A 19409-nucleotide genomic window follows, 5' to 3' on the forward strand; every position below is an offset into this window, starting at 1 on the left:
CCTTTTTCCTGAGGCGGTGGAGCGGCTGTCAGGAATGGCAGCCACAAAGGAATCTTCAACCGGATAAAATTGTGCAGGAGGAAGACTGAAGGAGAAGTTTTCTTGGCTGAACCGGGACATTAAGTAACTTTTAAAACACCCTGGAAACTTGACTTTCGGATTGATACATTTGTTTCCAAAAGAAGTTGTTACAGCGGCGAAAGTGCTGAAGGAAAGTTCACCCCCCTTCCTTACGGAGAAAGCAAATGAGCACAGGAAACCTGCTTCTTTAAGGTAAAAATAAGCTCTTTGTTATAAGTGGGAAGGAGAGGACTAAAAAAGAAATCTTCAAAATTTATTGGAGGAGACGCCTTGAAGATTATAAGACCAACAACTAACTGTAATACAGCTTTAAAATATATTTGGGATCTTGCCCCAGGAGGAAAAGTTGCAAAGAGAAGAAGAGGAAATAATTTCTGTCTGTTTGGATTGTTTGATAACTTTGACATCTGCAAATTACTTTAAGATTAAAAATATCAGGGTTGTTCTTAAAAACTTACAATGGCACTATCTGTGGATCAACTAAAAATGGAATATGAAAAATTAAAAGAAAGAGGACAAAATGACAAGGATTCATTGGGAGCTGTCTTCCACTTTTTAGAAATGGCGGTTTCTACGTACCAGCAAATACTTGAGGAAGAAGAAGGAGAAGAAAAAGAAGAAAAGGAAGCCATTTTTGATGGACAAAAAAGTTCAATTAAGAAAGAAAATAGGAATAGAGGAAATAAAAATGAGAATGTAAGATTCAATAAAACAACCATGAAAAAGAAAAATAAGGTGAGAAAAAGGTACAATGTTAGAAAGCAATTGAAAAGAGAATTACAACAGAGAAGGGAAGCTAAAAAGGTGGAGGTTAGGAGGGGGGGCAAAAAGATCAGATTGGAGAAGAAAGGGAGGGAAAAAGGGGAAAAAAGCCACGGTCTTAAACAAGATATCTTTTTTAGAGATAAAGGATAAAGGATAGCCTATAATTTAAGAAAGATTCTGCAAGAAGAAATACAGAATGAGAATAATGGTAACCAAGTCAGAAAGAAATAGATGAAATAATAATAGTGAAATTGAATAAGAGTAAAGAGAAGTAAAGAGAAATTGGATAAGAGGTATTTGTATGCTCATATGGAAATGGTTTAAAATAGAATTATATTGTATAAAATAAGGTTTTATTTGACTTGTAAAATTTATAATGGAAAAAGGTTCAAGTATGTAATGGTTAATGATGATTTGTTTGTCTTTAAAATCAATAAAATTTGTTTATAAAAAAAAAGATTCTGCAAGAGTACATAAGATAGTATTGTAGTATTGTAGTATTTGCATTTAAAATAGTCTATTGGAATATTATAAGATTTAACAAAATATTAAAATGTTTTATAATGATAGATTTCAATATTTAATAAAATATCAAAGATAATGTGTAAAATGATTAATGCTTAGCCATACTATTAAGTAGAATTAGAATCAGAATGGAAATTATATACTTAACTATATTATAAGTTTATTATTCTTTTTTTTTTTCAAAATGCAACATGTAGAATGTACTAAGCAGAATCAGGATAGAAATTATGTATTACTTTAAGTGTTACTTTAGGGAAAGGCGTCACACCTTAAAAGTGATTACAGGGGAAATTCTTTGCTAAAGAGAAGAGATAAATAAATGATTGGAAAAGAACGGAGAAAAGATACAAACATAATGATTTTGAAATAAGATGAAATAAACAAAATATAATTAAGAGAGTGAAAAGAAGGGAGAAGTTATTTAGAAAATATAGAATGGTTAATAAGATATGAATGGTATATAAGGTGAGCATGAATTTGATTTAGGTCTGTAAAAAAAGATGTAACCCGGGGCTAAGCCACTTTTCAAAATATGTTTTATGTCTTATGTTTTGTGTTTCTGTTAGCTATGTTTTGATTGTGAATTAATAAAACCTTGGAGGAATAAAACTAAAGGGAGAGAAATTTGGAAAAGACATGTATAAATGATAATTAAGGAGGTTTTATCTTTCTATGTCTTGTTTTATGTTTTGTATTTTGTGTGTTTATGCCTGGTTGAGAATTAATTATGCCTTAAAAAATAATGTTTTATTTGCCTTGTTAAAACTTATAAGTAATTTTTTGAGAAAGGAGGTTTTATACTTTGATGTCTTATGTTTTGTTTGTTTTTAAAATCAATAAAATTTGTTTTTTTTTTTTAAAAGAGTAGTTTCCGTCACTTGAATAGTGTATGTTTTTAAATTTAACATCAAAGCACTTCCCTCTCTCATATTTGGCTTCCCTTCACTAACCTGGTTTCCAGCTCTGTTCCCTGCTGCCACGTGCAGAGCAACAAAAGTAGTGTGTGGGACTAGGTAAACAAAATAGTTCAGACCTTCCATCTTCTCATGAAAAAAAAATCTCGCAAAATTGGATTATTATTTTTTTACTGTAATCCCTGTACTATTTTGTATTATTATACCATTATACTATTTTTTACTATTACTGTATTATTTTTTTACTGTAATAAACTACTTTTGTTGCCCTGCACATGGTGGCAGAGAATTAGGCCTGTGCACGAATGTGCCCACTGTCTCCTGTACACACACACACGTCTGCAGGATGGCGTGGGCCGGGCCAAAGTGATGCGGGCTAGCTCTTTAGTTTCCAGGATGGCCATGTGGGCCAGATCTGACCTCATCATGAGCCAGATCCAGCCTGTAGGCCTTGAATTTGACACCCCTGATCTACAGGAACTTTACCAATCTGAAAATTCTTTGAAAGAAGATATATTCTGGGGCATAAATTATTAAAGCAGCAGAAGCAGTATCTTGTTTTTAGCTTCAGACCTTTTTGTAAGATGTTCCTGTCTGTTTCTGCAAGCAAAGCAGCTCTTACATACAGGGGTGGGATTCTACCAGTTTGCACCTATTCACTAGAACCAATTGTTAACATTCTAAGCAGTTCGGAGAACCGGTTGTTAGAAGAAATTACTGGCCTAATCCTGTAAGGAAGGCAGGAAGGAAACATTCTGGTGTTGCTTACAGAAACTGCCTCTCCGTTAATCCTTATTACATTCTTGGCAGGACTAGACTTCCTGTCTCAGGAACTTCTCTGGAGTTTTTTTTTCTCTCCTTTGCTGGTACTTTGCTTGTGTGGAGTGACCATTCAAAGTTACAATGGCACTGAAAAAAGTGACTTATGACTGTTTTTCACACTTATGACTGTTGTAGCATCCCCATAGTCATGAGAGGCCAGGCGAGGAGATGCGTGCCTCGATGTGAGTGATGTTGAGTTGGCCATACCCAGCCAATAACATGACCACCAAGCCATGGCCACCAAGCCACACCTACCACCTAAGCCACACCCACAGAACCAGTTGTTAAAAATTTTGAATCCCACCTCTGATTACATACAGTATATAAGCATGCAGAACATTTGATTTTGAAGCAGCAATGTGAACCTGAAAAAAGGTATAGCTACTTTAGAGCTTCAAAGAGAATTACAAAAGGAAAAGAAAGGGAAAAAAGCAACAACTACTATAATAAAGAAGCAGCTTGCAACCTACATCACTTGAGCATAAATGTAAAGTACTAACTTTTGACATGCTTTTAAAATTACAAATAAAAAAAAATCTTCCCATAGCCTATCTTTACAGTTCGCGTTCAGCAAAAAGTCTAGAAATAAATAAACAAATAATTTATCCCTGATCAAAGAGTTCAACTTTATATTCCTTCTTTCAGCTTTTCACAATCTTAAACTTTAAATCATTCCAAGGGCATTGCAGATTTTGAACTTTCATTGATCTTTGCACTTAGGAGGAGTTTTTTCATCAGCTTACTTTGTAAAACACATAAATAGGCATCATCAAAGATTCTTGTTGCAGCTGTTCCATATCCGATGCCTTTTCTGATTTGTGTTTGATGGTCCGATTTCATTGATCTCAATTTGTTGCTTTTCGTGCCTTCAAAATCTATATGAGGCAAAAGTTTTTAATTTCTTTTCTCATCATTTTCTAAGAATGCATCCATTGAAATCTGTAGTCTTTGAGATTTTAGTTATTAAAAGTTCAGTTATCAAAAAAGTATTTAAGATATGAAATGATTATAGCCAGCTTGGCTATTTTAACATTTTTATGCCTGTATTTTCCCACAGGTGCAGGGTCAACAATATTATTTCATGCAATCAAATGCAGTAACCGGATCCACTTGGTTTTCATGTTCACATTAATTTGTCCTGCCATCATTTTTTTATTTTTGCAATTTGAAAAACAAATAAAACCATTTTTTTTGCCAGTTGTATATTATTATATATTAAGTCTTAAACATTTCTTAAATCCAAAGGAGATAAAATTCATCAGGTGTTAAAATAAGCTCCCCATTTTGACGGTCTCTATTATCCATAAAATAGTTAAATTGAACATTTCCAAATGTGTCTAGAAAATGAATTTGGCTGGTTTGGTGTCCTCATTAAAGGCTCCACTTCTGCTAAAAGCAAAGTTGTCATCTCCCTTGGCTTCTGGTCCTCAGACCCACAGGAGGCTGCTCTTTTATGATCTCCTCATGAAGAACTGCCATCCAGAGCACCTGTGGATGATCTTCCATTATTTTTCTTCCCTGGAGACTTTCTATTCCCCATCTTTCATTCTACACAGCAGTTGTCATTACTGCTGATTCACAGAGATGTCTTCAGTCAGTTATGTCTCACAGTAGAATCTGAAAATTGCACTGGATTTTGACTTCTCTTTTCCATGTTTCTGCTGAAAGCAAACTTACTCCAGCAAGCTTTCTTTCCCATAGACTCTGTTTTGATTTGCATCCTTTCTTTGTCTCTCAGTTACCTATTCAGCCTTGAGTAAATTGCTATTCTCACCTAGCAACTACCTTATGAGTTTGAAACCTGAAACAAGACAACAATCAACTTTGTCCACACAAGGTATTTTGGACTTAAAAATTTATTACAGTTCTCTACACAATATTAAAACAAATTCAAATGTTAAAAATATAGGCTACAAATCCAGATGCAACTACTGGGAAGTAAGTCACAAAGAACTTTAACATAAGAAATGTTATAGGGATGAAAGCTGGAATAAGAAAGATAACATTACTTTATGCAATGCAAAAAATGGGTTAATATAGTACATAATAAAATAAAGCTTTCAGTCCAAAAGTGATCTAGCACTTTTCACTATGCATGGACATCTTGATATATAGTACCTTAAATTGCTTGAAAGGCAAGAAGAGTCAAACAATAACCCAACTGTTTATAATTTTCATTCAATAGCATTTCTACAATATAAGCAAAGATTAGTTGATTTATATACTGTAAAATAAAGTCTCCCACTCCCAACTCCAGGCAGTGGTTCATGACAATGCCATGATTTATGTTGTCAGAAGCTACAGAGAGATCTAGCAAAACAGAGCATTGCACTACCCTTATTTCAGTTCCACAAGAACATTAAGTGTGGTTTCAAAACATATCCAGGTCTGAAGTCCAACTGAAAAAAAGACTCAGATAAGCCATTTCTTCTAGGGTTTCCCATAGGATCTACCACCTTCTTAAGAACCTGCCCTAAATAGAGAAAATTGGAAACAGGAGATTAATCATCTAATATTGCTGATTCAAATGATGGCTTCCTCAGGGAAGGGTATAGCTCTATTACCTTCAAAGATGATGGCCAAAGCTGACACCTCCCTGAAGGATGCCTTAATCATCACTACCCTTACACAACCTCTTGTTTTAATGTAAGTTTTCATTTATTGGGAAATGTAGGGATCTAAACTACAGGTTTAGATTAGCTAATCTCCAACTCTATCTTAAGAAGCAATTATTAAAACCTGTTTTTTCATTTTCATTCATTGATTGATTGCATTAAAATGTTTCTCCTGTATATCTCAAAAGATATTCTTGTTCTAGTCTGCTGTTACTGTATATCTCAGCAAAGACATTTTGATTGGACAATTATACTCATTGTATTAAAGCAACAGTTACCTAATTTTAGTTAATCTTCTAACAATATTCATGGCATAACATTTTATGGGTGAGAAAAAGAAAGGAAACACAGTAAGAAATATTTTTCATCTCAATAAATTCTTGCCAAAATTGCTTGCAGACATTTTCAAGAATTGTCCTATAGTACAAGTGTGATGACTCTTCTGAAACACTTGCATTGTGGCCTCTTTGGTGCACCATAGGTTTATTATCCATATCAATTCAATCAATTTAGCTTGAAAAATCAACATTTTTGTTTTACTAAACCATTTGATCAACTGATGAGTGCTCATGTGGATAACGGTATGAAATTATTTATCTACTTTCTCCTCTGTGGTCTATCACTCCATGCTTGAGATTTCTTTTTGGCAAGTTCCATCCATGAGGGTTGATCTGGGGAATGACCAATCTTCTTAAGTGGCTTTCCATCTCCTTTTTCAATTGGCAATGATGGCTGAGCTGCATATTGGGGGAAAAGGTTCTGTTACAGTATTTCTCAAACCTGCAATTGTGACACATCAAATAAATATCTGAAAATATATGGAACACCCATTTAAACAACACCCATGTAATATTTCTACCATAATATTTATTCCAAGCATTTACTGAACATTGTGTTTTTGTTTTTGTTTTGTATTTCATGCTATATTGTAGCTTTTGTCACAGGTGTATTGGTCACAAAAGTTCTTCAATAGAAATCTGAGTATTAAAATCTTCAAAAGGATGGCCAGCTGATGGTTGATGATATAGAAAAAGCAGGAGCTGAAGAAGCACTCACTCTGGCCAATGAATGTAGGAAGATTTACCAGACTGTCTGAAAGATCTTGTGGACCATTGGGGATCTATAGATCCTAGTCTGAGAATCTTTTTTCTAGAAACTCAATGTTCAGCAGTATCTGCTAACCCTCTGAGATTCTGCTAGGCAAGACTGGATAAGAATTCCGTCTGTGAAAATAAACTATGAATACAATATTTATATAATATACAAAAGTATTCTAGAATTAAATGTCAGGTTCATCCCATACAGTGTTTAGGGAATTAATGTTTTCTAAACATATTGAAGAAAATAAGTTTGTATAAAAAGAATCTTCTACATAGGCCACAGAAACAAAATCTAGATTCTTCTACTCCTTCAGCAAGTGAGCACTGGATCTTCAGTTCATCTGGATTTGACAAGATTCCATATATAACAGCCTATACATTCACAGAAAGCACCTTTAGTTTTTTATTAGGTTCATGTATATGAACAGTATCTTAATGGCCTGTGACTTTGGCACAAAATAATATTCCTATAAATAGCAAATGAAAAGTACTACCGTGTTTCTCATTTAATAAGGCCGGGTCTTATTTTTTTTTGAGCCCCGAAAAAATGGCTAGGCTGTCTTTTCAGGGGTGACTTAATTCCCCCCCCCCTTGCATCTTTGGGTGGGCAGGTGTCGACGGCTTGGATGTTGACCTCGGCATTGGTGGGGCACTTCGTATTGGGGTCAACGCAGGCAGCACCATATCCGGGTGTGCAACAAAAGTACTTCCTAACGGCAAGCCCCCACCACCACCACCCCATTTCGCATGTTTTAATATAGGCCTTAATTTGGGGGGAAGGGCTTAATTTCATTTCATGCCTATAAAACATGCTGGGACTTCCTATTGGGGGAGGCCGTATTGTTGGAGAAACAGGGTATAGTAATAGTGAATGGGTCTACATATTATGTTTAGGCATGTTTTGTTTAACCACAATTTTCTTAATTATCCATAATTGGTCAAATTGATACTGCATGCCAAGCCAAAGCCAAAACCTGGCTCAGTACAATATGGGAATTCTGCATACTGTGGAACAATAGTAATTCAGTATTTTGACTATTTTTTTTTCATACCAGGGTTATGATGGGATGATAAGCTATTTCTTAGTGAAGAGTCTTGCATTTCCAGCTTTGTCTCTTTCTTTGTTTCTCCAACAGAAGCTGTGAATGGGGAAGGTGGCACTGTGTTCTGAGGCAAATCTGATTGTTGCCTTACTGCTTCCTAAATAAAAGTATAAAGAAACAATTAGTAAAGTTTTAAATAATTAATTTGGGAAGAAAATATGAGCGGAGTTAACAAGCAACACATAGTAGAAGTGGATCTCCTGCTCATCTCTAAAATTATCCTGTTATCCTGTATTACAACTGCTGCACTCTTCACACATAATGGACTGTGGAATTTATTATTGTAAGACTTGATAATTGGAATTTAATCCATGGATGACAGATCCATCAACAGCTATTATAACCCTGCTACATCAGATAAAAAGGAGTTGCTTACTCCTTTCTAAATTTATTATTTAGAGCCTTTTCAGTCAAGTTTCAGACCTGATTATATTACTGAGATGACATTGATTATACTTGCTAATCTTTGGTGGACTGGAATGGGACATTATACATCCATTGTAACCCTTCTTGATCTCTCAGTAGCTTTTGATATCATCAACAGTACACCTCTGAGGATTGGGAGTGGGAGATGTACTGTTATAGTGGTTCTTCTCCTTTCTCCAGGGCCAATTGAATTCCAGTTGGTTGCAGTAGAAGGCCTAGTTCTAGATCCCTGCTGTGTGGAATGCTTCAGGGCTCTATTTTTCCCCATCCATATTAAACATCTACATGAAGTCACTGGGTAAGGTCATCCAATAGCATAGGTGAAGACATTGGTAATATCCAGTTATCCAAGTACCTAATTGTTAAGATATTTTTCAATGTTTGGAGGCTCTTTGGGTCAACCTTAGTAAGCCCAACTGGCTGAGTCCTTGCCCCCAATATTTTCTGACTTTAAATGCAGTTACACTCTCTCAGACAGTGTTGGTACACAATTGGGGGTTTTCTTGGACTCATGAGCCCTGCTTGAGAAATAGGTGGCAGCCATGGCTCAGAGGCCTTTTCAAAAATGCACTTTGTGTGCCAATTTCCAGATCATGCCTTCGTGACGTATAATGTGTGATGGAATGTAGTCAGGATTCCTAGGATGGAAGAAACACAGTACAGAAGAATAAGAGGCAACTCAGTTCAGATAATTTGTGTGAGAGAAAGAGGGTAAATAGTTCCCAGAGTATATGTTTCATGTAGGGAGTACTTTGCTGTAATTTGGCAAGATTCTATCTATAGGTGTGGGGGGAAAAAAGAAATTTTCTTAGAAGAATCATACGTAACCAACTTGGTTCTTGGAACTGACATCCTGTTCTATACATGGGACTGGTGTTGAAGAGCATTTGAAAGACACAACTACTTTGGCAGCAAAGATAGTCTTGGCCATCTCATGATATGGCCATGTATTACCAAGACTCTGTGAACTGCACTGGCTCTTGATGAACTTCAAGGTGCTGGCTGTCTCCTATAAAATAATGCTGGGACTTTATTTGTGGGACTACTTTTCCCCAATTGTATCATTTCACCTCATCAGATCTGTCATGGTAGGATGCTTTGGGTCTTTATACTAAGTAATCCTTGCAGATCTTAGATCAAATGTATTTGCTTTTGTATCTGTCCTGGGGAACAATATTCCCTCCCCTTGCAAAGATCTCTCAGCTTGTTAGTTTTTCATAAAGTGTAAAAAATCTGGCTTTGCCCTCAAACATTAAAGATTGGCTGTTAGATAAACCTGTTGGCTAACTTCTTGTTGTCTGTTACTGATCTGTAAGAATAAAAGGACTTATTTTGAATCTTGGTGCCTTAATATTGACGTAATGTAAAATTTTATCATTATTTGTTGCATTGCTGTTGGTTTTACTGATAGCCAGCCAGAGTTGTTTAGCAAGATGAGCAGCCACATAAATTGTATAAACCAAAAAGCATAGAAAAATGATGCTAAAAAAAGAAGTTGTACTATTTGTGCTAAGATGGAGAAATTGTGGTTCTGAATTGTGGTGTTTAATGGCCTAGGGAGTATAATTTATAGCAAAGGATACAAGTTGTTCATTTCAAATATAGTATGTAAACTTTGTGTACTTAATGATTTATTTAGAATTTGGGAGCACAAGTTCTCAACCTATTTTGGAGTTCTTGCATAGTTCATATGTAAATTAATTACACTCATAAATATATACACACACCTATACATACACTAAAAGAGGTTCCTGCATAGAGTTAATTGTAAATTACAGATGCAAAATAGCACTTGAGGGAACAAACCTACTTTCAGTGTATATTATAAAGGATGTCAATGCTATTTATGATTTTAAGACCTTATAAGATTTTTGGACATCTAAAAAACTGTAGCTTAGTATAATTTTGTCTATATGGTAAAGCAAGAAGATCATCTTTAATGTATGATTAATCAATCTGAATAGAAGTGTGAGTCACTAAGTATGAAAGATGTATTTTAATCATATAGAGAGAATGATTGAGGATTCAATTACAAAGATATTTGAAGAAAAAGCAAATGGATTGAGAGAAATGGGTAAAACAATAAAGTTATGGTTGGGTCAGAGAGGTCAGAAAATAGATCAATATATTTAATATTAAATATTAATATGTATATTTATAAATTAATATTAATAAAATATTAATAATCTGCACAGATACAGAAAAAAGGGAAACATATTTAAACAGGTGAAAAACAGGCTGACCTAGATCTAATCACATTAAGGCAGCCACATCTGAAAATTTCAAGGTTTGGGATAGTTCGGAATAAAGTTCAACTGGAATAGAAAGTGGTAGGCCTTAAAAGGCAGGGTTCTCACAGCATCAAAGAGCTTTGTATGTCATAAAGATTTGTTTTCCTGCATGTACCTGGGATATAATACATATATCTCTGTCAATGCTAGGAGAGGAAAGGAACAATTTATATTAAACCATTAATAACTAAAGAGTTTGGCTTATAAGGGAATTTAAATTCCTAACCAACCTGACCAACCTTCCCCATAATTTTCCCATAATGTAACAAATAAATACCCACAGCTCCATGATGGAGATGATAAGACACTTGTCATTACTGGCTGAAGCCTCCGAAGCAGAATAGTTTTAATTGATTTGATTAAAAGGTATATCAAGGCTTAGAGGACTGATCAACAAAACTAAAAGAAGTGCCATTGAAATGACACGCACCAATCAATCAGTGGTAAATTACATTACCTCCAATGTTTCCTTCTCTTTTATTTGTTTTTCTGCATCTGCTTTATCCTGTCCTTCTCGCTTCTCTTCTTTGCTAAGGTCTTGTTCAACAACCCTTTGCTTTTGCTTTGCTATGCTAATCCAAGCTGGCATTTCAGTTGTTCTTCCATAGTCTGTAGCAGTCACAGAAGACACACTTGTTTCTGTTGAAAGAAGATTTAGGAAGATTATTGTAAAGGATTCTCCTTGCCTTTTAGAACCATCTTCCCAGGTCAAAATAAAAAAAAGAGCAAAACTTTCTCTTGTAAACCTTAGGAATGGCTAGCATGTATTTCTAAGGAGAAGCTTCCACATACATCAAATAAATTGCTCTATAAGCAGAGATGCCAAGCTGAGGAATCCAGAGCTGATGTAGATGTGTCATTTCATATACTGCCTCCCTACAACCAAGTGCTCAGACCCTTTCACATGGCCCTAAAGACATGGTTCACTCACAATGTCTGGGGATATGAAGGCCTGGCTGAACCCATGCTCTAGAATCTAGTCATATTGATTTGTTATGGGTGAATTTGTTTTCACCCTGGTTGCAAATTACATGTTTATTTTTTATATCATTTTAACTATTGTTAGTTGCCCAGAGTCATGAATTGTGACGGGCAGCCGTTTACATTGAGTTGACGATGATGATGTTGATAATGTCGCACCAAGTAGACACTGCAGATATAGTAAAAAAAAAAAAAAAAGGTGCTGTTCTTCTACAGCTGCAGTTATTCAGAGCCAGAAGTAAAAGAAACAAGAACATCTGAAGTCCATGGCACTTGCACTCTTCCAGAAAATGTCATAATGCATAGTTGTATCTATGATCTAGACTTCCTTTCAGCTCAATTATTGAGATTTTGATAAATTCTTAACAAGACTATAGTAAAGGAGATAATTCCCATTGATACTAGAAACTGGAGTTAAAGCAACTGGATGGGACTTGTGATAATTTCTGTAAATAGATAAGAGCTCAAGAAATCTTGATCCGTGATCTATGGAGTAAGGGCTGTTTTGTGATGCCATTATTCCATAACCCTGAAATTACATGTTCTGGGTACCTTGTAACATACTGTATATTTTTGAGTCAGTTACAGACTACATGGTTGAAGGAGGAGAATGGCAATTTTGTACACAGTATTTGTGTTTTGTGTACTTTTAGATTTGTCTTCCACAAACTACCCATGCAACTAATTTAGTATAAAGATTTATTGAGCCCAGAATAAAAACAATTATATTTTCCCCAGATTTTCAATACATAAAAGCTTAAGCTTTTTAAGCTTCTTAAACTTGTATTGATATATTTATTAGATTTAGGAATGGCCTGACTCCAAAACATTTCTGGGCAGCTGCATGTGTGTGAATGAATAGAACTTGCATTTGTTAGGAGTCAAAATATTTCAGAATCCATTCTCCCTCTAATGTTCTTCTTAAATATCAAGGAAAACAATGCCTTATAAACTAGAAATGAGAGGTATATAATAAAATACTGTTTTGTTGGTTTTGGAACCTTTATCAATACAAATCCAATAAACTTTTCTAAAAGGAACAGCCATCATTATGTAAACTGAGCAAGATCTGCAACCTTTCCTTTACATATGTGTAGAATAAAAGTTCTTTGTTTGTCTGCTATCGAATTTGTACTTTGTTAGGGAAAGTCATACAGGCTTATCATAAAATCACAAATCAATCAAGTATATCTACTCATGATGAGATTGAGAAAAAAAATCAACTGCCTTCCATATAAACTTTCCATTCAAGAGCAGAAGGGGGGAAAAAAGTACTTCTCCATTAATTTCTTCTCAGTTGGGCAAGAAGCTACCAGTCATATTAGATATATAACTTTCATTTAACCCTCAGATGTTTCACCAACAAAAACAGCTCTGTTCTTTTGATGTATTTACAACAAAGACCTATCAGTTTAGTTTCAAAACGCCAGTCAATCATCTGTTATAACTTAAATGCTATTATAATTTCAACATTAAGTGTACATCCCAATGATTACTTTTATTTATGATAAAGTATTAAATTGTCAGATTAAACACATAAATTAAACACACAAATAATAAATGTAGTCTTTGCTTGCAAATTCTATTTTGGAAAGTTGTGGAGAACAGCTGCTCTATCGTGGGAAAAGTACATCTAGTGCAAAATATTGCAGTCAGGTGTTATATTTTGCCTCCCTTGAACTCTGAAGCACTTTGGAGGCTGAAATGCGGCACAACTTATAGAGAAAAAAGCGGATCGATATCTGGGAGAAAGAGGAGGAGAAACTATCTATCTGTGACAATTCATCACAAATGTGATCTGGTCTACTGTTTTTGATAATTACTTACTTATCAAGTAGTGCAAGATCAGAAAACATGGAGAAACCTGGCCCATAGAATCATCAAAAGTCAGATACAATTGAATGGATAACATCATCATCATCATCAAAGACTAAATGGCCTTAGAAACAAATTTCATAAAGAAAAATAATAAAGGACTGAATTGGTTGAGCTATACTTAGCATTCCTATTGTTCAAGGACATCTGACTGACCACCATGGATGGGAGTAGATTTGGTGCCAATGTAGAAGACCATTGTATTTCAAGTTTAGTTACTTGGTTTGGTTTCTCCTTCATATTAAGAAAAGGCTGGAACTCATTCTGAGCTAACCTGCTTGTTAGGGGGGAGAGGAGGAGGGAATCTTCACACAACTGCAAAGCTTTTCTTATCTGAAAGTCTCAAAATTTTGGTTTCCATCATATGCTACCTGGTCAAGGTTAAGTGTTGCAGGCTTGTGACCATAAAAGCAAGTCCATGAAATCATGGTGCCAGGTTTTAATAAAAACCCTAGTACTAGCTGGGAGATTCTGCCTGGAAGGGTTGGATGCTATGGAAACTTATCACCTTTGGGGTATCCCTGCTGTCATTATTAAGGAGCTTCTGACAGTTTTCAAGAGATTTGGGTGTCATTTTGCTTGGTGTGTCTGCTTTTTATATTATGCTTTAATTTTTTTTATTAATAATGAAGCTTAAAATCTACCACTAACTGTCTCTGGATCCAAAGGACCAACTGTCTGGGCATCTGATCACCGCCCTGACGCTTGGCAAAACAGTAGATTAGATGAGTCTCTGGCCTAATTGAGCAAGATAATATGGAAAGTCTGCTTCCCTGCATCTAAACAGCACAACTCATTCTTCCAAATTGTAATGTATTGCATTGCATTGTCACTGATGCTAAGACCATACATGGTGGAAGTACATTGACATCTCTTCCCAAGAAATAGCATTTGATTTTTTAAAACTCAGGAACATGGATGAGATTATCTCCTTCCTCTTTGCTTTCACCTTCATTTCTCATCATTTGTATTTTGAACCTAAGATTGTTTATAGCAAGGGTGTCAAACTCGATTTCATTGAGAGCCGGATCAGCATTGTGGTTGTCTTCAGGGGGCCGGGGAGGATAGGCATGGCCAGGGTGGTTGCGGCCGACTGGGCGTGGCACTGGGATCTGGTCAGCTTGAAGTCGCTCACATGGGTGGTGCCTATGGTGGCTGGGCAGAATTGGGGAGGGGATCCATATGTCTCCCAGTAGATGGGGCAGGGGGGGCAGGAGGTTCATCCTGCGGGATGCGGTGAGGCAAGGCAGGGGGTAGGGCAGCTATAGTTGATGTGCCTTCAGCTGCTTTCGGCGCCACTCGGTTTTCCACCTCATCCCCACCAGGCTGGTCTGGCCCAGTGGTGGGGGATTGCCTTCTGCCTTCACCATGCCATAAATGGGGATTGACCATCCCTCAAGCCCCTCCAGAGCCCCCGCCAGCCAGGCACTGAAGCACACCACCATCAGCCCTGGTATAACTCTCCAAGGCTGGATCAGATCATTTTCTCTCTCTTTCCCTCCCTCCCTCCTTCCCTCCCCCTCCCTCTCTCTCTCTCTCTCTCTCTCTCTCTCTCTCTCTCTCACACACACACATAAACACACAAAAAGAGGTTGGATTGGATTGCTCTCTTGCTCTCAGTCTTACTGCGGTGGCAGTGGTGACACTTCAGTACCTGGCTAGTGGGGCTCTTCTCACTCAGCCACTTTCCCTCTTTCTTCTCCCTGCTCCTCCTTCTCCTTCAGACAAAAGCTGCACCTGTCCATTGCAGCGCAGCACCCGGGATTTACTTTGACAGTGGTGGGGCTTAGGGGAGGGTCCATCCCTGATCATGGCATGGTGGAGAAGGAGGAATGCCATCCCTTTCACCAGGCCAGACCAGCTTGGCAAGGGAACGGGGATTGACCATCCTTCAAGCAAAGGTGGTATTCAGCAGGTTCTGACCAGTTCTGGAGAACCGGTAGCGGGAATTTTGAGTAGTTCGGAGAACCAGCAAATGCCACCTCTGACTGGCCCCGCCCCCATCTATTCTCTGCCTCCCAAGCTGATTGGCTGGGTCTTCTTTGGTTGCCCTGCACAGGGGAATGGAGCTTGAAAGCAGGTTAATGGGATGGGGAAGGAATGGGATTTTGCAGTAACCTTTCCCCAGGAGTGCGGAAGGAATTCAGATTTTACAGTATCCTTCATCTGCCACACCCACCAAGCCACACCCATCAATTCACGCCCACAGAACCAGTAATAAAAAATTCTGAATCCCACCACTGCCTCCAAGCACCATGGCTGTCGAAGTAAATCCTGGGCACTGCACTGCAATGGACAGTTGAAAAGCACAGCTTTTGTCTGAAGAGGGAAAGCGTCCGAGTGAGAACTGCCCTGCCGGCCAGGCACTGAAGCGCTGCCACTGCCACCACAGAGAGAGAGAGAGATCCAATCCTTTTGTGTGTGTGTGTTTGTGTAACATGCTTTCCAGCTCCATTTGCCACCACCATATGGAGGGCAAAAAAAGTAGTCTGAGGGACTATGGTAAAAAAAAAAAAATAGTTCAGACCGTCCAACTTCTCACGGAAAAAAAAAAATCTTGCAAAGGGTCTTTACTTTGACACCCCTGGTTTGTAGCCTTCCAATTCTGAGAGAAAATGGCAGCAGATATCACAGTTGGCAATAACTGCCCTCAGCATAAGCTTGTTATCTGCTTATTTTGGTTTCTTAGGGTAATACTAGGTCACTTGAACAATTCTTGCTTTTCTTTCATATGTCAGTCTAATAAGCTCTAAAGTATACACTAACCTTAAAGGCATCCTGACAAAGATGGAGAATACTGGCATAATGTTACTTTTCTTGGATATGTATTAAATAAAATAACTTTCTTATTGTAAGATATTTTACGTATTTCTTTCTCAATTATATATATAAGGTAGTCCTCGACTTACAAACATTTGTTTAGTGACCATTCAAAATTACAACGGCACTGAAAAAAGTGACCTATGACCTTTTTCACACTTAAAACTATTGCAGCATCCGTCACATGATCAAAATTCAGACACTTGGCAATTGACTCATATTTATGACGATTGCATTGTCCTGGAGTCACATGATCCCCTTTTGCAACCTTCTGACTAGCAAAGTCAATGAGGAATCCAGATGCATTTAACAACCACCTTACTAACTTAACAACTGCAATGATTTGCTTAACAACTGTGGCAAGAAAGGTCGTAAAATGTGGTAAAATTCATTTAACAACTGTCTCACTTAGCAACAGAAATTTGGGGTTAAATTGTGGTTGTAAGTCAAGGACTACTTGTATATACTTCTTTCTGTTGCTATTTGTTTTTGTTTTGTTTTGAATGAGGAAAGTGCTTAGGGAATTGTGCTTCAATATTAAAAGACTATGTAACAACTCCCTAAATTAATTAACTGTCCACCTTAATAATGCCTGAAAGTAGCTGCTGCAGGTGAAAGCCATCAGTTAGACAGGACCCAACTCTATCATTTAAAATATAAGAACAAAAAAAAACATTTAGATTAAATATTTGGAAGAATTTCTTTACTATGCAAGCATTTTGACATGTTCGATAAGTAAGATTCAAATTACGATTTCTGTTTGTTAAACAATGAACTAGATATATTTTGATGCAGTGGTCTCTCATAACACAACCAAATACTTTCATATACATCACATTAATTGCTTTCTGAAACTTGCTTATTTTAAACTTTCAGATTAAGCATCATAGTACAGCCATAATCTGTGGTATCTAAAATTTTTGAATTTCATACAAATGAGTCATAAGCAATGTTATAAATAAAAAATGTTTCACTGAAATATACATATATACATAGTTCAATTTTGGGGTAAGAAGTGTTATAAGAAGGACTGAAAAGGAGAAGTATCAAGCCAAATCAAATTTAGTATCTCTGTTTAAACCTTTCAATTTTTGCAAGCCATCCTTACTTTTACATACACTGCTTTATGTTTCCTTGTGTTTTTTCTTATTTCTATGTTTTTGAAAATCTTATAAATTCCATCCAACAATTTCTTCCCCTAAATTCTCTCTCTAAAGCTAACTGCACTGTATATCTTTCATACCAAACACTTTTATACTGAATCCATATTCATTTAGCATCCATTCATTATTCACCTGATTTCTTCTTGTTCTATCACATACACCTCTTAAATAACCCATTCTCACTTCATTTGTCTTGCTGTATTAGATTCTTGACTGCTGTGTAATAAGGCAGACAAAACCACACTCTTAAGCATCAATTTTTGTTTTGTTTTTTTACATTCTAATCCACATATTACTCACTATCTTTCTACCAGCATTTAAACATCTCATTTTCCCATCACAACAAATACAGTATTCTAAACTTAAATGCTTTAAATAACCACAGTGATATGGCAAAACGGTAGATTAGATGGGCCTCTGGGCTAATCGAGCAAGGTAACATAGAAAGTCAGTTTCTCTGCATCAATACTATCTCTATCAATACATCTCACTCTCATTCTTCCAAATTGTATTGTATTGCATTGCTTTATAACTGACGCTAAGACCATACATGGTGGAAGTACATTTACATCTCTTCCAAAGAAACAGGATATGATTTTTAAAAAATCAGAAACATGGATGAGATGTTCTCTTTTGTCATTCACATATTACAATGTTTCTACCAGCATTTACACATCTCATTTTCCCACCACAACAAATAAAGTGTTTTAAACTTAAACCCTTTAACTCAGAGTGATATGTCCATGCCTTACTTCCTGGTCAATGTACATCACTTACTTCATTTCTCTCACTTACTGATCTTAACACATTCAGGGACCAATATTCATTTCTAGGTTCAGGCAAGCGTTTCACATTGCTCACTGGTCTGCCAAGGAACAAAATAAATCAGAACTGCAACCTGCTGCCTCACATGAAACTGCGCTGACTTCCCAAATTTTATTCATTGTAATCTCTCACACTCTTTTGATCAGAATTCTGCCAAACATCCCTTAACAAACTAATATCTTTGTTGATTTTGTATTTATTCTGCCTATCTTTTCCTTTGACGTCAACCATGCAACCATGTAATATTAATTCTCACTTATATAGTACCAGAACTATGGAATGAAATCAAAGAAGTTATTAAGAATAAATATGATAAGAGATTGCCAAAGAGCAAGAAACAGGGGGAAAAAACCAAATCAAATTTGGAATACATTGTGGAAATTGCCAAGAAGAGATGAGAAGCCAAAACCTGGAAAGACAAAGATGTCTTATTGAGGAATTTCAAACAGCTGTCAGAAGAGACAAAAAGCAGTATTATAACACCTGTAAAGATACCAATGATGGGAACAGATACAGAAACACAAGGAAAGTCTTCTAAAATATCTTTCAACTCCAAAGAGGATTCCAACTTTGAATTGATGTTTTCAAGAATACCAATGGACAGATATTAACTGACTCTTAAGAAAATCAAAAGAAGATGGAAAAAGTATTTTGAAATTTCTACAGTAGAGATGTCTACTTCCAACCTTAAGTTATTTCTGGATCCCAACTTGCTGGTTTCTATCCCTCTAGCTCCCGGCCCGTGGGCTGGATGCGTCACACACTGGCCACCCTCATTTCCAATTTAGGGAAGGGGGAAAAGTCCCAATACATCACGTGACATTGCCATGACGACTTGAGTTTGACACCCCTGCTTTAGCTAAATGCCTAAGCAACGAAGTTGAAAAAGCTATGAGGAAGTTTAGAAGTGTGTGTGTGAAAAAGAGAGAGAGAGAGGAGAGGGAGGGAGGGAGAGTGAAAGAGAGAGAGAGAGAAAGAGAGAAAGAGAGAGAGATTGGACAGGTTATGTGAAGGGCTAATTCTTGAGTAGTCTAGAATCTGAAAAAGGCGGAACAAGAAGAGGACCACCAGCAACAATATTGATGGACAACTATAGCAGTGAT

At 36.6% G+C, this 19409-nt stretch overlaps 1 protein-coding gene across 2 annotated transcripts in view; it reads right to left on the reverse strand.

Annotated features, from left to right (window-relative positions):
• Positions 1 to 4947: 4947 nt before the first annotated feature.
• CRACDL (CRACD like) overlaps positions 4948 to 19409 on the reverse strand; it is a 48376-nt gene continuing 33914 nt past the window's right edge. For both annotated transcript variants that reach the window (XM_026666812.2, XM_087967144.1), the window contains 3 exons: positions 11100 to 11281; positions 7875 to 8022; positions 4948 to 6459 (listed from right to left, as the gene is read on the reverse strand). In XM_026666812.2, coding sequence (XP_026522597.2) covers positions 6320 to 6459; positions 7875 to 8022; positions 11100 to 11281 — 470 coding nt within the window. In that variant the 3' untranslated portion in view covers positions 4948 to 6319. The remainder of the gene's footprint in view (positions 6460 to 7874; positions 8023 to 11099; positions 11282 to 19409) is intronic.

The sequence above is a fragment of the Notechis scutatus genome, chromosome 5 (assembly GCF_049901735.1).
Source record: "Notechis scutatus isolate UNSWTSFEM ecotype Mainland chromosome 5, rNotScu1.2, whole genome shotgun sequence".
Classification (NCBI taxonomy): Eukaryota; Metazoa; Chordata; class Lepidosauria; order Squamata; family Elapidae; genus Notechis; species Notechis scutatus.